At 33.9% G+C, this 19432-nt stretch overlaps 1 protein-coding gene across 1 annotated transcript in view; it reads right to left on the reverse strand.

Moving 5' to 3' along the window:
• LMLN (leishmanolysin like peptidase) overlaps window positions 1–19432 on the reverse strand; it is a 75752-nt gene that overhangs the window by 45653 nt on the left and 10667 nt on the right. The window contains exons 2-9 of the mRNA XM_088024873.1: window positions 17644–17741; window positions 16497–16527; window positions 15540–15622; window positions 14932–15049; window positions 12195–12373; window positions 8464–8569; window positions 4855–4949; window positions 1048–1165 (exon numbers count right to left, since the gene is read on the reverse strand). Coding sequence (XP_087880999.1) covers window positions 1048–1165; window positions 4855–4949; window positions 8464–8569; window positions 12195–12373; window positions 14932–15049; window positions 15540–15622; window positions 16497–16527; window positions 17644–17741 — 828 coding nt within the window. The remainder of the gene's footprint in view (window positions 1–1047; window positions 1166–4854; window positions 4950–8463; window positions 8570–12194; window positions 12374–14931; window positions 15050–15539; window positions 15623–16496; window positions 16528–17643; window positions 17742–19432) is intronic.

Raw genomic sequence — 19432 nt, forward strand, 5'->3', positions numbered from 1 at the left:
TTTTTAATGAAGGTACAAACTGCTCTTAGTATAGATATAGTCTTTGAAACAAAAATAAGTTCTTCATTAGAATACAATTTTGCTCATTTGGTTTTTTCTGTCCTTTGGTTAGAAATTTCCAGTGATGGGAAATATCCCAAGAGCTGTGCCAAAGTTCCGAAGGCAGGGGTGCTGGCTGGCTGTGAGTAGAGCATGTGACTCTTGATCCTAGGGTCATGAGTTTGAGCCCCACATTGAGGGTAGAGCTTATTTTAAAAATAAGAGGGTGGGATGGTTAATTTTACGTGTCAACTTGGCTAGGCCACAGTAACCAGATATTTGATCAAATATTATTCTGAATGTTTCAATTAAGAGTGTTTTTGGATGAGATTAATATTTAAATTACTTTAAGTAAAGCAGATGGTAATCTCCATAATATAGACAGGCCTCATCCAATCAGTTGAAGGCCTAAAAAGAACAAAGACTGACTTTGTCCAAGCAAGAAGGAATTCTGCCAGCTTACTGCCTTTGGACTCAAACTGTAACTCTTCCCTGAGTGTCCAGCCTGCCAGCCTTAGTGATCCTAAGAGGTATGACAGTACAGGAGCACTGGCTTAAAGCAGTGAGTAAAACGGAGCCATGAAAGTTATTGACAAATCTCAATTTCTTCAGATTTCTCTTGGCTTGTAGCTTTATTGTACTGCCTTTATATTATTTTTCTTATTATAGGTTCTGAAATTTAATCTTAAGTTCTTTTTTTTTTAAAGATGTATTTATTTATTTTAGAGAGAGAGAGAGACAGTGTGCATGAACAATTGGGAGAAAGGGCAGAGAGAAAGAGAATCTCAAGCAGACTCCACACTGAGCACAAAGCCCTATGCAGGGCTCGATCCCACAACCCTGAGATCATGACCTGAGCCAAAACCAAGAGTCAGACACTTAACCAACTAAGCCACCCAGGTGCCCCTAGTCTTAAATTCTTTAACAATAATGATTAGTAAAGAAAGAACTATAAGAAAGGAAAAGAAAAGATGGGTCAGGAAACGAAGAAGTTGGGTTAATACGTACGACAACACGAGGTGTTACTAGAAGATACACAGTGTGAGAAATGATCTTATTATCTCGAACATTCCATAATCTCTCCACTTTTCGAACTACTTTATCACTCCACTGATAGAGTCCAAGACTGCAATTAAAGAATAAAAGACAGTCATTTTGCAAGTTCACCACAACTTTAAATAGAAGTGTTTATGAACATCAATATGAAATTAAAATATTTGAGTTTACTAGGTACCAAGTCCTTGCAAAGTACTTGAAATTTTCTAATTTAATCTTTTCAACCTTATGAGATTATCATCACTATTTTGCAGATAAAGAGACAGAAGTTTGGAGAGATGAAATAATTTGCTCAAGTTCACATAGCTAATACTTGGTTCAGATGACAATGAATTACTTCCTCTTAACAAATTTATTGGATGAAACAAAAGCAAGTCCAGAGACATATCCAAATAATAAGGAAACTTAATAATTAACAACAAAAATGACATTTTAATTTAGTGGGAAAGTATAATTTACTTAATAACTGTGCTGTAAAACTGGTTATCCGTTAAGGAAAAAAGTTAAATCCCTATTTCATCTCATATATGGAAATAAATTTCAGGAAGATGTCAGCAAAAATGGCAGACCTCTGAAAATTCTCTGCAATGAGCAAAGTGGCAAAATGCCTAATCAACTTTTTCAGAACTTTGGAAATTAAAGACTTGCAGCAATCAAGAAAGCATTTATTTTTTTTTTTAAATGGAGAAATTCAGTAAGAACAGCAAGTTTTGTGGCATTTTCCCACGCCCTCTCCCCAGTTATGTGGCAGCTCTGAAAACTAAAAGCCCACAGTCATGAAAACCAGCAACCTGGCAGCCACTATAGAGGGGGCAGAATGTGGTTGACTGGAAGAACGCATTTTTAAAAAAAACCCATAATCCAACTATGTTTATAAGAAACACAGTTCAGACTCAAGGACACAAACAGGTTGAATGTAAAAGAATTAAACAGATGTACCATGCAAACAGTACTCAAAAGAAAGCTGGAATGGCTGTGCCAATATCAGACAAAATAGACTTTAAAACAAAAATTGTTAGTAGAGACAAAGAGGGACGTTTTATAATGATGAAAGGGTCAATCCACCAAGAAGATATAACAGTTATAAATATATATGTACCTTATAAAAAAAACCCCAAAATACATGAAGCAAAAACAAATTCCAAATGAATTAAAGCTATGAAAGTAAAAAATTTAACTAATAATTAACTAGAAGACATTTGGAGAATATTTTTATAATCACTGGAGGGCAGAAATTTCTTAAGCAACAGAAGAAAAAACAAACGAATTTAATGATAAAATTTTAAAATTTTTTGTATGAAAAAATATGATAAATGAAATAAGTAAATGGAGTAAATATTTGCAACAAACTTGTAAAAGGATTAATATCCCTAAATTATAAAGTACTCTAACAAAATCATTAGAAGAGGAAAAATAACCTAAGATTGGCCAAAAAACATACACAGGCTGTATACAAAGAGAAAATTCAATTGGCTGAAACCTTAGCAGTAGTCCTAGAAATACAAGATACCATCTTTTACCAGATTGGCCTAAAAAAAAGATCTATACTATCCAGTACTGGTAAGGTAAGTATTCATATATCATTGGTAGGATATAATGACATTATAATGGACAGCAATTTTGTCTTTCCCTATAATCCATATTATTTTTTTTCTGGCTTTTTTCCTAGATTACTTATATCATTAACCCTATGAATCTCTCATTTTCACCAATAAAACAGAATATAAAGAAGCTCTATTTTTCCCACTATTATTTTATGGAAATTTTAAACACACACAATGTTGACAGAATTGTAAAGAGAACACCTGCTTAACTGATAACCATCACTTTGATTCTACAATTAATATTTTGTTTTATTTGCTGTGTCATATATCTGTTCATCTACCCATGCCTTGAAGATGTTATTATGTTTATTTATTTAATTTAGATGCAATTAGCCAACATATAGTACATCATTAGTTTCAGATGTAGTGTTCAATAATTCATCAGTTGTGTGTAACACCCAGTGCTCTTCACATCACGTGCCCTCCTTAATGCCCATCACCCAATTACCCCATCCCCCTACCCACCTCCCCTACAGCAACCCTCAGTTTGTTTCCTACAGTTAAGAGTTTCTCATGGTTTTTTTCCCTCTCTGATGACTTCCCATTCAGTTTTCCCTCCCTTCCCCTATGATCCTCTGACTGTTTCTTAATTCCTTTTATCTTTTTCCATGGCAAATTAATGTTTAACCACCCATAGTGATCAAAGGCAGCAAGAAAATAAACAGCTTTTACCTTATTAATAACTCCCAATATCCTCTTCACTATCTACATTTCAAGACAAATAGTTTCTCCAAATAGATAGGTAGGGACAAATTCAACTCTTCATATGTTTATCAACTGAATTTCCTATATTCTATTATCTCCATTTATACTGTAAGAGTTCCTGCTTTTGAGGAATATACTGAATACAAGAAAGCACTGCAAATTATCAGCTTAACAATAGTTCTTATGTGTGGCTATCTCTCTCCTCCTTACCTACATCACTATGCAGATGATGTCTATCTCACCACTTAATGTTTCCCATAAGACCGCAATTCTTAGGAAAGACCAGACCCTCCTACACCACCAAATGAACACAAACTATCTAAGAAGGAAAATATCTATTTCCAATTAGAATTTGTTTCTTCACATGTACTCTAAAAAATATTATGATGAATAAAATATTATCTGCTTCAGTATTTAATTCTAGCTATTTTAATAGAAATCTCTGTAATTAAAGCAAAATATACACAAAGTGAACACACTTTAAGTGTAAGGTTTAACTGTTTATTTCACATCCATATACCACTAATCTGATAAAGATAGGGAACACTGTCAGTAACCCTGGAAGCTTTCCTTGTGCCCTTTCCCAATCTATACTCAACCTGTATGCCATTTAACAGCTTGGCCCATCAAGTAAAACCACTTATCTTCCTTTTATCATGGCTCTTTTTTAAATTCCATAAGAATGGATTGACTTCTTTTGCTCAACATTGTATCTGTGATATTCATATATGCTACTGCATGTAACAATAGTATGTTCTTTATTAGTGCCTAGTTTTTAATTATATGAATATATCATAACTTATTTATCCATTCTTCTATTGATGGATCTTTGGGTAGTTTCTATTTTTTGGCAATTAATTACAAAACTGCCATGAACATTCTTGTGCATGTCTTTTTGTGGACATATCCTCTTAATGTAGAGATTTGTTTCTTATATAAATGTATGCAAATAGTTAACAGTTCTGTGATTGATATGCTATAAAAAATTCTTGATAAATTTTTTTTAGTGTTTAATATTATTTATTTTAGGCTCTGAACCTATAGATTGATGCTAATATGCTGTACTAAATACAGTATCAGTTCACATGCAAATATTGCCATGATAGGCAAGAATTATTAATAAACCAAAATATAACCAACCTACATTTTCCCATGGCCTAACTATGCTGTATGGAAATACAAGTTACTATGTGGTAGAAAAGAGCTCTGCTGGCAAGAAGAGTCCCAGCTCTTTGGGCAAATCACTTAAGTTTTCTGCATCTTAACTGCTTCATCTTTAAAATGAAAGGGTAACGCTAAATGATCTCTTCTATCCTGTTTTAATAGCTACAGTTTTTTTAAGCTAGCCATAAAGCCACTATTATTTATGGCACCTAACATGCCATGATTCTCAGATTCTAGTCTTAGCGCCCTTCTAAAAGAGAAGAACAAGAACAAAAATAACAAATACCTATAATTAAAAGGTGGGAGACCATCTGCAAATCTTGAAGTTAGAGGATTTCCATCTTTATCATGGTAAAATGCAAACAGACCAGCAGAGAAACCCTATAAAAAAAGTTCAAAATGCCTCAATGTGAAAAATATCAAGTCTGATTATACACATAACATACTGCTATCAAAAGAGAACAAAAGCACCCAGCCAATACTTCTACAGGGATCTGCCGTATATTGGAATTGGACAAAAATGCGGTATTCCATCTTATGAATTTTAAATTTCAATTACTTGAGTAAGTGAAGAAATCCAAATAATGACAGCATTCTTTTGGCACTGCTATAAATAAGGAAATATATGTGTTTAAGAATGTATTTATCAGTTTATCCTCTTCACACAAACTCACTACATAAGCTGTACAATTGCCTCCAGGGAATGCTACCACTGAGAACAATTAATACAGTTTAGAGTAGGGGGTGGGTAATCAAGTGGGCTCCTAAGCGCGCTCATAAAAATTCAAAATCTTTGATCCTAAAGTCCACATTTAATATATATCTGTACTTAACGAGACTGGAAATGTGTGTGTGTGTACACTTAGGAAAAAATAATGGAAACATATCAAAACGTTAGCTGTAGTTCTCTTGATGGTAGGGTAAATGTGTAAAATCACTTATATCCCCCAATTCTTTTGCAATGTGAATTTGTTATAGTTATAGTCATAATTTAAATACTATTTTTAAGAAGTCTTCAATTTTAATGAGATAATGGATACTTCACATAAAGTTCCCATTCTCTATCCTTCCCCTCCCAAAATAGACGAGAAAATGGAGACACACACAAAATGATTGCCATTTGATATCTCTTATTTCATTAGTGAGATTTCCTTTCTTGCTGTCTTTCCTAATCTAGTAACTAAAACAAAGCACTTTTGTAACTACTTCTTTATGTATGTTTTGCACATTGAGAATATGCTCATATCTAAATAATTAACCATCACAAATGATCACTTAATTAACCAATTTCTTTGGCAAATTTCTTTGCTTACACAACTGGGGCCTCTGTGTCATTCAAGGCTTGCCAAAATGATTAATGGAATCCAGGTTATTCTTTTATTCCTGAATTTCTTCTTTTTTAATCTCTGAAGATGCAAAGGACACTTAATTGAGTCAGCTAAGAAAATCTGAATAGTTCTTAATATACAATTCACTGAAGTCAAAGCTTAAAATAGTATAACTTGCCTCATCCTTTATAATATTCTAAATACACATTTTTTTCCACTCTATCAGCTTGAAAATTATTCTAAACAAACATCTAAGAAGGCTTATTAGGTATTCAAAGCACCACAGGTAACTGTAATTGATAGCTATGAGCATATATAATTTCATGGGGAATCTCTGTTAAACATACAATTCTTACCATTATCCAGGATGGTTTTTGAGATGTAAGCTAATATTTAAAACTTCTTAGGTTTTTACAATTTTTAAAATAATTCAAATATACAAAAAGTAAAACAAACAAAAAAACAAAACACACACACAAAAAAACCCCCAAAACTTATGTATCTTCTTTAAGGGTATTTAAGATGTTAGTTTTACCATATTTTCTTCAAACTTTAAAAAAATAAAACACTGGAGAGTAAATATGGCTGAAGCCCCATTACCTAACCCCCTTTTCCTCCCTCTATTCCTAGAAGTAACCACTACCTTGAAGTCAATGTGCATAACTTTCATACATGCTTTTACAGTCAGTGGTATCTAGCTTTAAAAAAAAAAAAGATTTATTTATGTATTTGACAGAGAGAGACACAGTGAAAGAGGGAACACAAGCAGGGGGAGTGGGAGAGGGAGAAGTAGGCTTCCTGCTGAGCAGGGAGACCAATGTGGGGCTCGATCCCAGGACCCTGGGATCATGACCCTGAGTCGAAAGCAGACACTTAACAACTGAGCCACCCACGTGCCCCTCCTTTGCCCATTTTAAAATCAGATTACTTGTTTTTTTATTGTATACTGCATACTATATATACTGGATATATGCTGGATATTAATCCCTTATCAGATACGGAACACAAGCAGGGGGAGTGGGAGAGGGAGAAGCAGACTCCCTGCTGAGCAGTGGGGCTCCATCCCAGGACCCTGGGATCATGACCTGAGCCAAAGGCAGACACTTAACAACTAAGCCACACAGGTGCCCCAGTGGTATCTAGCTTTAATTTGAGATTCCTTGACAGCTAAAGTAAGTCTGAATACCTTATACAGTTTTCAGTCAATTGGATTTTTTCTTCTGTGAATTGCCTGTTCATAACCTCATTTATCTCATGCCTGGGACCTCGGCATTCATGTTCACTTAAAACCTGTTGTTTTTCTTTGTTTCTCTCAACATCAAGTATCTATAGTTTTTATTTATTTTTTGAAAAAGATTTTATTTATTTTTTGACAGAGAGACAGCGAGAGAGGCAACACAAGCAGGGCGAGTGGGAGAGGGAGAAGCAGGCTTTCCGCGGAGCAGGGAACCCGATGCGGGGCTCGATCCCAGGACCCTGGAACCATGACCTGAGCCCAAGGGAGACGCTTAACAACTGAACCACCCAGGTGCCCCTATAGGTTTTAGATCTTACTTAGAATGATCCTTGTGTTTCACCTCAATTAGCAGGTTCAGCTTAATTTTTTAAATAAAAGACAAAGAGATGATTCATTTTAGAATCCCCTTACTTCAAGGACATAAATGCTGTCTGGTTACACTGGAGTTTCACTGAGTTATTCAATGCTGATTTAAAGACAGGCTTGCTTTTCAAGGTCATACATGACAGCTCACTAAGTAAGACTAATAAATAATTGCCACTAATTTTATTATACCTTATTATTTATAGCATAGTGCTAGGGCACTTCTATTTTATCTTACTTAATCTCCAAGAAAAAAAAAATCCACTCTAGTATGTACTACTATTATCTTCATTTTAACAAATGAAAGTGAGGCTTACAAAGGCTAAATAATTTACACAAGATCCCAAAGATTTTCAGTGGTAAAGTTAAGAAGATTTACACCTAAATCTGTGTGATCTATTCTCTCTCAATTACTGCATTTTACTACTATCTTCTAAATACATAAATGGCATCAAGAGAACATTTCCTAGGGTCTTAGGTAACTTTATTTAATTTTCTGTACATATCATAAAAGTTCACTATTTTGGATAAGTTAGGGAAAAGGAAGGGGAGGTTTTGAATCAGTCAGTATATTTAAATTTTAGAAAGCCTAAGCAGCTCAAGAGGTCTTTTGAAATCAGATCTCTGTAAAATATAAGAAAGATCTATAACTAGCATTATCAATTATCACTTTAGAGGAAAGTGAATTTTTCTAAATTACTAAGTTTTTTTTTTGAGAATAGTAATCATTTTCTCAAAACTCCTATTTGCCCAATGAATTTACTTGTTTAATTAATTTAGGTAGTATAACTCAACCTAGCCATTTTTTTAATCATTAAAAATTCTCTATTGGCAGAGGCCTAATCATCTAGGTTTTACTGACATATATCTAAGAATCCAAAACTCAACATATACATCGACATGAGAGCATAATAAACAGAAAAATCAAAGCACAAAGAAGAGAAGAGGAGTTAACAGCAAAATTTACCAGGGCATGAATAATCTCATGTTTTACTGTGGACAGCATTCCAATAAACTCCTGAGGCTGGGTAGAGATCATATTTGGACACAGGTTAGCATATCCTGCTATTGGCCTGTTAAAATAGACATTGAATTTTTTATTATATTCCAGAAAAATATGTATTATGATATTTACTAACCTATACTTTTATCTTTTTCCCAAGTTTTTATTTAAATTCCAGCTGGTTAACATACAGTGCAATATTAAGTTCAAGTACTAACCTATACTTTTCTATAAAACATTGACAAAGGTAAGAAAAGTCTTTACTAAATATCAAATGTCATTTTGTACCATAACATCTAACTCACTATCTTATATACCTTCAAGACATATACCTCTGTTTTCCTATGGTGTGGCTCATTAGCACCTGTCCTCACAAAAGGAAAGTTAATATAAAGTTAATTGCACCTCTGTGTGAGTTTATAAAATATGTTGATATATATCAAAACATAAGAATGGACTGAGAAACTTAAATTCTAACACTGGTTTACTTGTAAAATCCATTTTTGACTTTAGCATTTCACTATAATTATAGGGTGGTGGAAAGGGAAGGTAAATATACAATAGGACAATAAGGAATTCATTCAGGTTGCTCAAGCTTCTTATGCCCATCTTGCTATTCCCTTTCTCCTGCCCTAATATTGCCTTCATTTGCATACAGATATTTTTTATCTTCCCATCATCTTCTTTCATAGTCTAAACTTTCTAGAATCTACACAATTCCATCACTTTCTGAGCCTAGAACCTGAGAGTCCGAGAGCTGACTAGCACCTAGCGTAATTCAGTCAGTTCCACCACGCACCTACCTGTCTTTCAAAAGCTGTGGCAAACAGACAGTAGTAAGGAAATCCAAAGTCCTTTCTCCCACCACTACCCTAACATTTTACCACTTAAAATGTAAATCACCTTTTCCAAAATAACATTTGCCTTATTTAAGTAAGAAACACATTGCCTACTTTGTTCACACTTGAGAACGGACTTACACTTAAAAAAAGCATGAATGTAATTCACTTACCAGAACACTGCCACACTGACCTCTAAAATATAAAATGGATGCCACTGCCAGGCTTAAAACCCATCAGGGACTTCCTTCAGCATTTAAAATAAAACAGCCCTGTCTCTCCAATGCATCTCCTTAAGTCCTCATCCTCAAACCCAGTGTCCACAGAAGTGGCTTCTAACAGCAACAGGCACACATGGATTTTTCCTAACAAGTCTTTCTCAAGCTCTTTATTTGGCTGAAGCTTATCAATGTTCAGGTTACACCTAAAGTTTCACTTTCAGATAGGCTGTCTTTGCCATAATTTAGATTATGTTTCCCCCTTTTTTCTCTTTTATGTTACAGCACCCTTTTTCCCCTCCAATTTATCACATTTTGAAATCACATTTATTTGTAAGTATATTTAGTATCTGTCTCCCTTAGTAATTTGTATGTTCTGTAATGCAGGTACATGTGTCTATTTTGTTCACCTAGTCTGCTGGCTGAACACATTAGGCATTCAAATATTCATGGAATGAATTAATATGGCAGTTTTGAAGGAAAGTTTCTCTTTCAACTAAAAGATTAAAAGAACTGAAGATACTTTTTCTTCCAACATCAACATCAGAAGAAACCAAATTCTTTTCCCAGATATGAGAAGACATATATGAGTAGGTCCATATTCACCGATACAAACAACATTTACTCTTTTAGTTACTCATTTATATCAAATGTGAACCGAAACTTAAAAGTGCTTTAAACAAACATTAATAGCAGTGCAAAGAAACTGAAACACACCTCTGGGTTATGGGATTCTCATCTGTGTGACGGTTCCTATGCTGGATTCTCTCACCAAAAGACAACTAGATACTTTAGGTATTTTCAGCATTGTCAGATGCTGACAGGAGATGAACTAATCTAGATCGACCTCAACATGGGATTTTATATCCCTCTCCCGACTTTTCCAAGGAAGCCATTCTGTTCCTAATACATAAAGTTCACTTTAATATGTCTTTTATTTAAAAAAAAAATAAAAGCTCATTGTGAAAGGGTATATATCTAAACAACGTAGAAATGTCTAAAAAAAAACATGAAAATTCTGGTTTACAACCTACAACCTACCCCTAAATTTCACTATCAGAATTAACTGCTATCAACAATCTGGGGTGCTTTATTTTTAGCATAACCAGCCATCCCGATTTGCCCAGGACTGAGGGCTTTCCCAGGATGAGATTTTTAGTGCTAAAACAAGGGAAGTCCCGGCCAAATTGGAATGGCTGGTAATCCTAATTATTACTTTATAGGAATAATTCTTCTTAGAAACAAGAAATAATTCTTTCTTCTTAGCAGCTCAAGTACATATATAAACTTTAAAACAAATATGTACTCATATTATATACACTGTTTTACAATGGTCTTTTACACTCAACAGTATATTGAAAATGAAATTGTGTGTGTATGTATGTGTGCACAATCCATACAGTTTAGTTCAAATTAAGATAACCATGATTTCATGGCACTACTATTATGAAGGTATTTCTCACACAGATATCTACATTAAAAAAGTATCTCATTTTATGAGATAACTTAACCATTCATTTAGCACTCCAAATACCACATTTCCTTGATACTGAGATACCATTAATTATAAAATATCATAAATTTAATGACAACTTCTCAGAAAAAAAGGAATACTCTATTAAATACATGTATTTTCACTAAACAGTAGTATATATACGTATATATATATATGCAAAAACATATAGCACTTTCTTTTTCAGTAATACATTCAATCATTTTACTCTAAGCTTTCCCAACATTTAGAAGCTAAAGATTTAAAGATTTTTGGATAGATTTCACAGATCATCAGTTACATAGCATCATGGTAAAAGACTGTTTTTCATAATCCATGATGCTGATTTTGACCATATCCTTAACACCTTTAGGTAAACATATACCATTGTTTCCTTTGTATTGCCTACTTGGTTCAACAAATGATTTCATTTTTTTTCCTCAAATGAACTGTACATCAATAGAAATGAAACAGCTCTTTAAAGTCAGCTAGTCTTGACAGATAGATGAACGTTCAAGACCTCAGCAGTGGTCCTAATATACATATGAACTGGTCACATTAACTCTCCCAGATTTGAGAATGTTACAATCTATCCTGAGACATGGCAATCTCTAATATCTTTGACTGACTTGTTTGGAATGTGACAGGCAATCTTCTGCATATAAAATAACATTTCATTTCAAGCCTGCCTCACTTGGAATTTTTTTTTTAAATCTTTTGTAAATAAAAAAGAGCCTTTAAATATTTTAAGTAATAATTTATCTAATGAAGGACATAGTAAATAATATGACAATTAGACGAACAGTTATTTTTAACATCTTACAGATTTAGCACAGAGGTGCTAAAATTAAAGTTAAAATTGTTTCCTTAGGGAGGTATTTACTTCCAAAGAAAATTCTCTCTACAGTAGACTTTATCTTTGGAGTTGGTACTGACATTACCATATGAATAACAGTTCTATCACCTGACACTCTCCTCCACCCCCCCAAGCCCTACCATCCCCACTACCCCATTCAAGCAGGGTACAGTTTCTTACTACTGGAGGCAATCTGGAAAATGCAAACATCCTGTACTCTAAACACTTAGGATTCATTTTAAGAGTTCCCATTTTAGATCTTGGAAAATAAGTCTCGGGGGAAAGTTTACCTGTCCATTTTTGCTTCCTGCTGACAATAGGCTGCATAAGAGATGATGTTTTCATGGCTGCACCTCTCGGTGGCCAGAGCACCAACATACAGAACAAAGTCTGCATCCCGGACGCCCTCTTGGTCTTGCACACCCACTGCTACACAGGACCACTTGCCCCCACGGCAGACCCTGCATCGCTGAGCCCATGGCGGGCAACAGAAAATCAGACCAGAGACAAGGTTAGCTATAGGGACTTTTATTTTATAGTGAATCCAGATTCTAAATTCGTATGATTTAACTTTTATTACCCTTCAATTTTTATCAAAATCCATTCCTACCTCTACTCAGTTCCTCTAGTTTTGAATTTATTTTACCAAAATTCCTACTTTATAAATGATTATAAATCTATAATCTTAATTAAAACAATCAATTGTTTATTATTTTTAAGGGCAGTCAACCAGGATGCAAAAAAAAGACGAATAGAAAAGGTTTTAAACTTTTAAACTTTGAAAGTAGGTGAAAAATTACAGTGGACCTTCTTGTGTGTATATATACACATATATATTGTATATTCTTGTGAATCTAGTTATTTCAAAATTAATAAAAAGCTTTTTATCTAATGGAAATGTATTTTCTATTATAAAGGGATTCCTGTATCTTGTTAAAAATTCATATAATACAAACATACACAAAGTAAAAAGTTAAAGTCATCTTTACCTTTTAAAGATGAGTTTAAAGGGTAAAGTCACTTCAACATCACTCTTATTTTTAGTTTTTTAATTAAATCTTGGCCCGTGTAACAGCTGCTTTTTAGAGAACTTCTTCTCTCAAACCTCCAAATTACAAATTAAAAAATCAGTAAATTGTGATTTTTTGGGGCGTAAGTGATGGTTTTATATAGAAAAAAAACCAGAAATCACCATTTCATTACATTGTTTACTCTTGTTTCTCTAATATATATATTTATAATTTTTCAGTTCCATTACTTTAACCTATTAATAGTGTTACAAAAAGTTGTGATTTTTAAACATCCTTTTCCATGATCACTCATGTATTTAAAAAAAAAAAAAATCAGGACACCCCCCCCCAACCCATCAAGAAGCAGCAGAATTTGGAGAAGCCAACAGAATTGAAAACAAAAAATACCTTAGAAAAAAAGCAAAGAAATGTCTTTTTTTTTTTTTTAAGATTTTATTTTTAAGTAATCTCTATACCCAATGAGGGGCTCAAACTCATGACCCAGAGATTGATTTTCATGCTCTTTCAACTGATCCAACCATGTGCCCCAAGGAATGGGTCTTAAAATGTCTATAAAATGCCTCTAAATTTCTTGGGAAAAGAGCTGGATATGTAATAACAAGTTGTTTTAACTTTTAAACGTGTCCCTAAAACCTTTTATACACTCCCAAGAAATCTGAGAAAAGAAATGGAAGCTGAGTAAGTTAGTTGTATTAGTGCCAATATACAGGCCTCTAAAAGCCTTACTGAGCTTCATATAACTTAATAAAAAAAATACAAAGTAAACTTCATATAAACATATGCTTAATTTTGGTTACAAAGTAAATGTTCAGTAATATATTCGTTTTCCAGAAGTAACCAGAGAACACAGTTCAATAGAGAAAAACAGCTAAGGCAATAATCATATTTTCAAATGTATATGTATAATAAATTGGTTTCCTCGTACACACATTTAAAATTTTTATTTTTTTACTGATAAGTAGTATATGCTTAATATGAAAAATCAGAACATTACAGAAATACATAATTTACCAAAGAAAAGCCCCCCACACTCCAGTTCTTAAAGAAAACCATTAATATTTTGATTTGGCTCCAGATTCTTTAGGATGTGTATACCGCTAGTTGGTTTCATAATTTTTTATTGTATATCTACTTATACTTTTTAATTCTTTTATGTTTTTATTTCAGTTTTATTAAGTTGAATTATTGATTATAATTCTTAAATAAAATAGGCTAACTACACATACTGATTTCCAACTTTTTTTCATTTAAGAGCTTAAATATCTTTTCAAGTCAGTATATAGAGATCTACCTCATTCTTTAACAGCTGCATAGTATCCCACTATAGGATTATACCATAATTTAATACTAATATTGGCATATTTATAGTTTTGCAAAGAATATCCTTGAACATATATTGCAGATTTGTAAGTATTTTTATGGAATACACTTCCAAATTGGGTTGAAGCATACCATACATATTTTTATTTTAAGAGATAATATCAAATTGCCCTTCAAAAATACTGAGTATATACCTGCTAAAAGATGTTTTGGAAGACAAAGTTCTAAGCTGAAATGGTTCAGCAGCCCCAGAGATAAATTGAAAAAAGAAAAAAAAAGGAAAGAAGGTATCATCAAATTCATTTGAAAAAAAAAATGAAAGAATAAAATGAGCTAAGATTACTTTTGAAAGAAAAATGAAGCTTTTGAACTTAAGTCTATAAAAATTCCTTGGTGACACTCACAGATTCACAATCTCCCTCTCTCAGTTTATCCTAAAGAGTAAAAACAGAGTCCCTGGGTGGCTCAGTTGTTACGCGTCTGCCTTTGGCTCAGGTCATGATCCCAGGCTCCTGGGATGGAGCCCTGCATCCAGCTCCCCGCGAGGCCAGTTCTCCCTCTTCCACTACCCCCTGCTTGTGTTCCCTCTCTCATTGTGTCTCTCTCTCAGAAAAATAAATAATATCTTTAAAAAAAAAAAAAGAGTAAAAACTATGCAAAGAGTAGGGTGAATTACCTGGAGGTGCTCCTCAGGCACTATAACTGGGCCGCATTTTGTATGCTCTGCAAATTCCCCAGTACAATATCTATGGGGATCATTTTCCTTCTGTAGGTATCGGTTTGTTGTACGTTGTCTTCAGTTCATTTGTACATCAAAATTTAATTACAAAAAAAAAAAGAAAAATAGTTCACAGTAGTTAAAAAAATTTTAAAAACCTAGCAGCTACTATATTAGTTCATTAATAATGATTACTATTTTTGTTAGAAAAGTGGACTAAGAAAGAATTTTAGTTTCATGGGAAATTCTCCTAAGCTAGGTTTTTAAACTCCCAAATAATTCATAAGCCTCTACTGTAGACACATGAGGGAGGAAGGGGCTATGAGGAACAGGCAACTAAACTCTAGGAAAAGATCTAGCAGGTCACCTCATAATGGAAAATCAGGGAAAGAATGATTACCTAACAGGTGTTTTCTTATTCCTTTTAAATACCTTGCAGTTTGATCTCTAAGGACAAACATAATGAAATATTCTAGTATGAGTTTCGCAATTTGTCATACTGGCAGAATGGGGAGGTCAGCGTACTAAACAAGTGAAGAAAATGACCTGTATTGAATGTGACATACCTGCTAAGTAGGATACTGCCTGAAGGTCTACGAACCTGGAAAGTCTTCTCTAAATAAGAGATAGCTTGTGGAAAAAGTTTGTTCTAAATAAAAGTTGAAAAAAAAAAGGATTGTAGTTAAAGGACAAATATATTTAAAACAAGTAAGCATAGGATATTAATGACTGAGGGGGGGAAAAGGGGAAAACTTTACAATTCTGGAATACAATACGCTAGTTAGTCAAAGGTTGTGTGGCAAGAGAATGAGTCTAGGAGCAAAGGAATTTCCTTATTTTCTTAGTTGAGTTTGGGGAAAGAGAACTAAGTGAAAAATTCCTTCCCTATCTCCACTTAATAAGAATATTAGAATATATAAATTTCAACTAATCTAAATTACTTCAAATTCGGGACTGAATTAGATGATTCCAATGTTAAGGTAATTTATGTTAAAAAAATCTTATGTTTAGAAGATCTACTTTAATCTCACCAATTTCTGTGACCCATAATGAATTGGCTTAATGTGCATGTGTGACTAACAGCTAAGAAACTGTTGAAGTTAGCACCTCTATAAGCAACTTTGGCATATCATATAATCAGATACATCCATCTTCAGGGGAATGAGTATTTCCACAAGACAATAGTATTCTCAATGTATTTCAAAAACTGTCTTCTTCACCCTATCTTTAGCATGTTCTTCTCCCACAAAACATAGGAGAACAAGTAAGAAAACAAGAAGATTGATTTACTATTAAATTGTAAAATGAGAAGACTAATTTAGCATCAAATAAGGACAAAGTTTTGGTGAGTGCATCACAGAGACGCCTTTGAAGAAAATGATAAATACGTTCATTACCAACACCTTTTATTCATTCATTCACTAAACATTCATGTATATATTTTCTTTATTGAAGTATAGTTTATATAATAAAGTGCACCCATTTTAAGTATCAAATTCAAGCCATGAGTATTTATTACATACCTTTACAAGGTATCTTTTCTCAGGGAGCAATCTGAAAAGGAAGACATAAAACATAAGAATTGCCACGATGGGCATAGCACTGTCTCATTTGTTCAGAATATATCTGGCAGGACCCCCAAGGAATGCTTTGTGGACAGATCTAGTGTCAGTCCCCTAAAATCTCAATTTACCTCAATAAACATTTGAGTTTACTCTGTAGCAAAGCACAAAGCTAGGCATGATCATGTTATCTCATTCTTCTGGGAAATTAAGGAGAGGGAAAGATATCAATCACTCCTAATAGCTCTTCGTACATGACTACAGATTCATAATTTATCTATTTTCTGAACCCCTCTTACACTAAATGAAAGATTAGACTATCATCCCTCTGGCTAATAATTTTGTAAATGTTCTTATTGTATATATTAGTACTTCCTTTTATTTTTCCTCCAAGTACTTATTGAGGAGGTTCCTTCCAGGTATGTTATGACCACAACCAAGTAGATCCATACTTGTTCTGTTTAAACTGTTTATGATGTATAGATTTTAATCATATCCCATGGTTTTCACCTTTCCAGACTAAAAAGCATTTTTAGCTTCATTCCATCTTTTTTTTAAGATTTTATTTATTTATTTGACAGAGAGAGACACAGCGAGAGAGGGAACACAAGCAGGGAGAGTGGGAGAGGGAGAAGCAGGCTCTCCCCTGCGCGGGGAGCCCAATGCAGGGCTCAATCCCAGGACCCTGGGATCATGACCTGAGCCGAAGGCAGACGCTTAATGACTGAGCCACCCAACGCCCCAAGCTTCATTGCATCTTGGAGGTGCATTAGCATGTAGCTCCATCTATGGATCTTCAGGTAATAGATGAAAATATCTTTAATACTTTGATTCTTAATTTTTTTTAAAGATTTTTATTTATTTATTTGACAGAGAGACACAGCGAGAGGGAACACAAGCCAAGGGGAGTGGGAGAGGGAGAAGCAGGCTTCCCGTGGAGCCGGGAGCCCGGTGAGGGGCTCGATCCCAGGACCCTGGGATCATGACCTGAGCTGAAGGCAGATGCTTAACAACTAAGCCACCCAGGCGCCTCCCACCTTTTTATTTTTTATAATAAAGGTGCCCTATGATTCTTAATTTTAAAAAGGCAAAATAATGGTGTACTTACTCATCAATACTTTTATCATAGACAGTCTTGATTCTTAAATGTTCATCAATATCTCTTTTTACAACATGATTTGCCTTAAGATGAACCTTATTTATGACCTGAAAGAAAGAATAGATTTGAAAAAAAAATTTAAAGGGTGTTGTATAGATTAGCCAATTGAGATTCTAACCAGAAAAAAAAATAAAAGAACTAAATAAATGAAGAGATGTTTCATGTTCATGGATAGAAGACTCAATATTGTCAGGATGTCAGTTCTTCCCAATTTGATCTATAGACTGAATGCAATCCCAATTAGAATCCCAGGAAGTTATACTGTGGACACCAAACAAATTGATTCTAAAGTTTATATGGAAAGCCAAAAGACCAAGAATAGCCAATACAATGTCAAAGGAGAAGAACAAAGTTGGAAGACTTACACTACCTGACTTCAAGATTTACTATAAGCTACAGTGATCAAAAGAGACAAATATTTATTGCAGCATTATTTAAAATAGCCACGATATAGAAGGAGCCTAAATGTCCGTTGACAGATGAATGGATAAAGAAGATGTGGTATTACTCAATGGAATATTACTCAGCCATAAAAAAAGAATGAAACCTTGCCATTCATGACAACATAGATAGACCTAGAGTGTATTATGTTAAGTGAAATAAGTCAGAGAAAGACAACATGATTTTACTTATATGTGGAATCTAAAAAAATAAAAATGAACAAACAAAAACCAAAAAACAGACTCATAAATACAGAGAACAAACTGGTAGTTGCCAGAGGAGAGGGAGGTAGAGAAGGCAAAATAGATGAAGGGGATAAAGAGATACAGATTTACAGTTATAAAATAAACAAGTCACAGGGATGAAAAGTACAGCATAGGGAATACAGTCAACAAAATTGTAATAACATTTTATAGTGACAGATAGTAATTACATTTATTGTGGTAAGCATTTTGTAATGTATATAATTGTCAACTCACTATGTTGTACACCTAAAACTAATATTATACATCAACTATACTTCAATTAAAAATTTTAAAAAAGGAAAAAAATAGACTAATAGATCAATGGAACAGAAAAGAGAGCCCAAAAGTAAGCCCACGTGAATACAGCCAACTGATCTTTATTTTTTTTTTTCAGCCAACTGATCTTTAACAAAGAAGCAAAGGTAATACAATGAGCAAAGAAAGTCTTTTCAACAAATGCTACTGGAACAACTGGACAGCCATATTAAAAAAAAAAAAAACTGGAGACATACCTTATGTCCTTCACAAAAACTAACTCAAGATGGATTACACACCTAAATGTAAAGTGCAAAACATAAAACTCTTAGAAGATATTATAGGAAAAAACCTAGACAAGCTTGGGTGTGGCAATGACTTTTTAGATACAACACTAAATGGGGTGCCTGGGTGCCTCAGTCAGTTAAGCATCCAGCTCTTGGTTTCAGCCCAGGTCATGATCTCATGGGTCGTGGGATTGAACCCAGCATCAAGCCCAGCAACAGGCTCTGCCTCAGTGGGGAGTCTGCTTGAAGATTCCACCTTCTGCCAATCCCCCCACTGGCACATATGTGTGCTCTCTCTCGCTCTCTAAAATAGATGGATCTTAAAAAAAAAAAAAAAAGATACAACACTTAAAGAGTGATCTAAGAAATAATTGATAAATCTGACTTTATTAAAATTAAAAACTTATACTCTGTGAAAGATAACATGAAGAGAGTAAGACAAGCCACAGACTGTGAGAAAATATTTGCAAAAGACACATCTGATAAAGGACTATTACACAAAATATACAA

The sequence above is a fragment of the Eumetopias jubatus genome, unplaced genomic scaffold (genome assembly GCF_037043125.1).
Source record: "Eumetopias jubatus isolate StellerSeaLion01/CBP00866 unplaced genomic scaffold, mEumJub1_p1.0 scaffold_1, whole genome shotgun sequence".
Classification (NCBI taxonomy): domain Eukaryota; kingdom Metazoa; phylum Chordata; class Mammalia; order Carnivora; family Otariidae; genus Eumetopias; species Eumetopias jubatus.